The sequence below is a fragment of the Anneissia japonica genome, unplaced genomic scaffold (assembly GCF_011630105.1).
Source record: "Anneissia japonica isolate Jap-2015-1 unplaced genomic scaffold, ASM1163010v1 scaffold287941_len684077_cov200, whole genome shotgun sequence".
Classification (NCBI taxonomy): Eukaryota; Metazoa; Echinodermata; class Crinoidea; order Comatulida; family Comatulidae; genus Anneissia; species Anneissia japonica.
In genome coordinates this window covers 665652-671243 of record NW_022713799.1, presented here as the reverse complement: position 1 = coordinate 671243, position 5592 = coordinate 665652, and the positions used below count along the sequence as shown (strand labels likewise).

The following is a 5592-nucleotide window of genomic DNA, read 5'->3' as shown; positions in this document are numbered from 1 at the left end:
AGATGTGTATAAGAGACTGAAGAAGGCGTGTCCACGTGTGTTTCGAAACATATGTAGAATATAATATAACGTAACAGTAAAGAAACTCAAATACGTAAGATGTTGACTTTAGAAACACTAAAATTTATTAGGCGAATATTTCGGCTACTCCTGTAGTCTTTGTCAACGCTTGACATAAAATGAACATATTGAGAAACTATCTTAGCAATATACAATTTGAGAAACAATACAGTAATTAAGTCAAAGCAAGTCGGCATATGTCTATAAAGGATTAATGATAATTTACAAATAAACAGTGATAAGGGTCCACCACTTGCTCATTCATTGTTCACCCTTATCACTGTTTATTTGTAAATTATCATTAATACAATTTGCAGTTAGACTAACAAATTAAGCTCGAGATCACGTCCCTTATTTAAACAATTTTTGGTATGAATAAGGTACACGCAATATGTTTTATATCAGAATATCACCTCAGGCAATTATACCTGTTGCGAAATCTGTGATTATAATACAAAACATAAACTTGTAAAACCCCTAGGAAATTCCAACAAAATATTACGTGATTGCGGGGGCGCCCTTCGCAATAATTTCTTGACAGCGTGGGTGAGTCATTCAACTCACGCTGTCAGTCGATCATCACCTTTACATTTGTATAAGTAAACCTTTTCAATGTTCTGTGTGAGTTGCAAGGTTGACTGGCCATTCAGAATAGAAATAGTGTAGAACCATTCACTTACTGTAAAACGGGCTCACACGTGTCAAAATACCGTTTTCAAGACTGACATCGAGTTACAGGTCTATTTTTCACGGACCAAATATCTGGAATGCGCTTTGATAGTATTTTTTTACTATTCGCTAAATTCAGCCTAAAAAAAATTAAATGAGATGATATGAGATACATATTAAGAAAAAATTGCTTTCTTTCATTTATTTGGTCAATATCAACATATGCAATTATACATAAAAAACAAAAATACCACTTAAAAAACATTCAAACTGTAATAAAACTAACTGTAACTGTATAAAATGTAAAATAAGAGTTTAAAATTCCAAAATAAAAGGGTTTAAAATTCTAAAAAACAGTAAAAAATAATGATTTAAGAACGGAAAAAATAACAACTTACATTGCTTTAAACATTTATCATATTTATATTTTAAATTTCCAATCTTCGCTGTCTATTCATATATCTCATGTTTGCATACGGTATTTTGAATGTCATAGTATTCAAGCTAACAGGCATCCTCTACTTTTGATGCCCATTTAAATCATGTAAATTGTGAATAAATGTTTCAAAACGTAAAAAGTGGTATACGCAAAATTTATGCATGTCCTTTAGCAATCCCAATCACTTTAAATTTCATGTGTGTACATGATTGTATATTCTGTAAAAAAAAAAAAAAAAAAAAAAAAAAAAAACCAACTGGAGAGCGAACTCAAGCGACCGTTATATTGTCAACAGGAGGATAACTTTTAAGATCTTTTTTTGATATCACCTTTTTCATTCAGTTCTTACGATGGCACCCCGACAAGCATTGACGTTAGACATGCTGGTAAGAAGAATGCCATTCAATGCACGTCAGAAAATGTCCAAGATGCTGGATCCAGAATCACTCACAGGCTGGAAGGCACTGGCAGGATCGCTTGTAAATCCACGAACCAATAGATATTACACGACTAACGATATAGAGTAAGTACATAGCCAATCATAACGATGGTAATCATATTTTACATTTCTTTTTTGATTTCTCCTTCTGGATGCCTTAAAACTTATCATAAACCGACTCGGAAATAGATGCTTGTGAAAAACCAATATATATTAGTCACAAGAAGTGAATTCAGAATGGTTTTCCGTTATAGACCTTAAACGATGATTTTTTTGCCCAATGCTTACTTCACTTGTGGCAAGAGTTCTTACGCAATAGAATTTAATAATCACGAAATGATTCCAAAAACCTGTCAATCTGTAAACCATCGCATCTCCTGGTGTCTTCTACAGCCTTTATTTACCGCAATTGTTCTCAATTACCATTATATTTTCCAGAAATTTTGCCTTGGAATTCAGACGACAAAACAGTCCAACAGAAGCAGTACTTAGAGATTGGGGGACCAGTGAACCAACAGTTGGACTACTCATACAAATCCTATTGGATATTGGTAGAACTGATGTTATAAACGAAATTATGCCAGGTAAATTTGGTTAAGTACTTACATTTAAAATAACCTTTGGATTTGGAATAGGGGACGAACCTGGAAAAGAGCAGGATCCTTCAGCTAACTTGCTTGTAAAGGCATCTTGTTCTAATCGCTGTGTGACGGATAAAATTGTAGACCCTAGTGGAATAACTTTGCTTTGCTGGACCTGTATTACATTATAGTAAAATCAAAACAATCATTCTTTTTCCGACTGCCTCATGTCTATAGATACATTAAATGTAAATGTAGATATTTTTTAAATAAACATAATTTACAAAATCGAATAAACTCCAGAGATTACCTCGCAGTCCGAGACAATGTTAATTTACTCTGACATCATGGTACCATTGTGATTGTAAGACCACTGACACACCTAGCCTTCATGTTTTCTCAATAAACTTACGTTTCGATCCTCGATTATGTCTGGCTTAATTATAATGACAATATGTCCTGATTCCTCAGACACACACCCCGAAATTCATTTGTGTCCTCCAAGATAGCTCGTACCTAAATAAGGTATTTACCGGTACCCATTACCGTTCACCCGGCCTCTAGTTATTCAATCAGTCGATTGATTCATTAATGATGCCAAAACAATAGCATGACAGCACTGAAGCGTTGATATCATTTGTTTATATTTAAACAATATTAAGTAAGACAATAACAATAGCAATTTCAGATTGTAAGTTAAGGGAATATAATAATATATAAATAGGAGAATATATCCTCCGCGCAATAAAAAGTCGGCCTAGAAATCCGCAATATTAATAACTCACTATGCTCTGTTTTTAAAACAGAGCATAGGGCGTTTTCTCATTACGAGGAGTGATGTTAAATTTTAAAAAAAATCTGTAAAAAGCACATGAAAAACACACATGAAATCATCTAAATATGAAAATCAATTAGTCGTCAGTGAGATTCGAACTATGGTTGCACTGGTAAGTGAGAGTTCTACAATAACGCTATAAGAAAAACCTGATGATAGTCATACAGGGTATGTATAATGACGTCACATTTAAATATGTACATGTTTGATGTATGTCTAGCTTGGACAATGTTTGAAAAAATCCAAGCGTTAAAAGTGACCAAAGTGCCGACCAGAAAAAGCCTGCGTAAAAGTAGTGCAAACTGGGATAAAAGAACAAAATAGCACTAATTATTTTTTGCGGAGTCCATGTTTGGAAGCACTGGGGTAAGCCGCCCTACTGTAGCTTGCAATTTATCCTGCTTCATCAATACTGTCAGAGGCCTGTCCCGTAGTGATGGCCTTGAGTTAACTTCCACCATGGCTTAGTTTTGATATAGCTTTGTATGGAAATTATTATTTTTCAGTCAAGTGAATTAGTAGAAGTAGTAGTGGGATAGCGACGCAACACCATCATGCTACGGGTATTTTCAAGTATTATATAAAATAGACTTACTATTTCTGTGAGACAGAGCAGTTCTTTCCCTCATTACTGTTATGAGAAGTGGTGGTAAAATTATAAAAGAAAAATTCAAAATCATTTTAAAAATGTCTAAATTAAAACAATGTATGAAAAACAAAAATAAAATCATTATATTGATAATTATAATAATTATGATAATAATAATGATAATAAAAAAACAATAATAATAATAATAATAATAATAATTTATAGGCCTACCCCTGTACTATATAGCCACTGTTACTATGCCTACTACAAATGCTAGTACTGCTCTTACCCTTACTGCCAGGCCAACTACAAAAACTTCTTATCTTATTCCCTTATTTTTTCTCATTCCGGACAGCGCCACCAACAAGCAAGTTAATTTTGAGACAGAAATCGCGTTTAGGACACCAAATATATTAGGTATGTCGCGTACTAAGCGCAATAAAGAGTTCGTAACACAAAATTTGGGCCTGGAATTCAGACTACTTCTACTACTTATTTAACTACAACAGTAACTCATTTTTTACTCACATTAGGATATTTTAACCACCATGAGGTTGTAGACGGTGGTGCTGGAGATCAGAATAATCATATTGCTGTGCGCCGAAATGAAGACCAGAATCTGCATGCAGTTGACCAAGTGGCTGCATATCAAGATGTACATGATGGTAATGCGGTTGCAGGCCATGTACATGCAGTTGCAGATCAAGATGTACATGGTGGCCATGCGGTTTCAGACCACGTACATGATGACCAGGTGGCTGCAAACCAAGATGTACATGATGACCAGGCGGTTGAAAACCAAGATGTACATGATGGCCAGATGGTTGCAGACCAAGATGTGAAACAGAGTGACCATGAGTTAGAGGAACATGCTGAGAAACAGAATGACATGACGGCTGGAAATCAAAACTGTGAACAATGTAACAAGGGAGATACAACTCCAGATATTCTAACAAATTTTAAATTACTTAAATTGAATTAAAATGTATAATTTCTATATTGATTCATTCATATAATTTCTATATTGATTCACTCTTACTTGTACAGTAATTATTCAAAATATAGGAAATGGAAGTTGATAAATTTATTCTTTTTTTTAAATTTGACAGTTTAATTTAACTTCTTAAAGGTATTTTCCAGCTTATACAGCACATGCAGTCATTCTAATGCATCATTAACCAACAAATTTTCATCTATTAGTATTGTTCATATTAGTTTAATCAACATTACGATTATTCTTTTACTGTACTGTAATTGCATATTTTTTTTCGTTTGAAATATTTCACTATAAAACGTTGATATAATTAATTATGTATCTAGATGAATATATACAGACTATCAGTTATTTCTAAAACGTATTACTTTGAAAATACTTATGTGGTTGAAAGCATTCATTTTGATTACCATTTCCATAGTTATGTTTTAATTACGATTAGTTTGTATGGACAATAACAGTATGTGATATTAACACTAATTAACGCCTTAATTAAACAATGTAAGCTCTCAGTAAAATCTCGTAAATGTAAATATAAATGTAGGAAATAACCTGCGAATTGCAGCTTTAGGCTGAAAAGCGTAGAGGCGTAGACCAACTCATTCTACAACTTTTATCAAACGGTTACATCATGTCCGATCGGCTGCAAAGAGGCGCACTTCGTCTGTCCACAACGACAGTCTTGTAGTCACAGTCTTGCAGTTTTAGTGCCTAGAAAACCTGGGCAATATTTTACTTTCTACGACGTATTATGCCCAAGTCAAATAAGAAGAAAAATACACCCCGTTTTTATTTTGACAAGTCGTGGGTGACAGGATCTGGGGAGGGCTTGACCTGTGGACTTAAATATCCTGTCCCATCCCCCGGTGGCACCGTAAATGTTTGTAGCTTTAATATTGAACCAAACATTCAAAACATTTTTTTATCTCATTATTAAACATTTCATATTTACTCTTTTTATCCAATAATAGTTTAAGTGGTTACAG

General features: G+C 33.7%; 1 protein-coding gene across 2 annotated transcripts in view; it reads left to right on the top strand.

Annotated features, from left to right (window-relative positions):
* LOC117108776 overlaps positions 1 to 5144 on the top strand; it is an 8252-nt gene extending 3108 nt beyond the window's left edge. Inside the window, exons 2-4 of one of the 2 annotated variants that reach the window (XM_033250925.1) lie at positions 1511 to 1691; positions 2046 to 2191; positions 4146 to 5144. In XM_033250925.1, the coding sequence (XP_033106816.1) occupies positions 1519 to 1691; positions 2046 to 2191; positions 4146 to 4594 (768 nt within the window). In that variant the 5' untranslated portion in view covers positions 1511 to 1518 and the 3' untranslated portion in view covers positions 4595 to 5144. The remainder of the gene's footprint in view (positions 1 to 1510; positions 1692 to 2045; positions 2192 to 4145) is intronic. The other variant, XM_033250924.1, reaches the window with a different exon arrangement.
* The last annotated feature ends 448 nt before the right edge of the window (positions 5145 to 5592 follow it).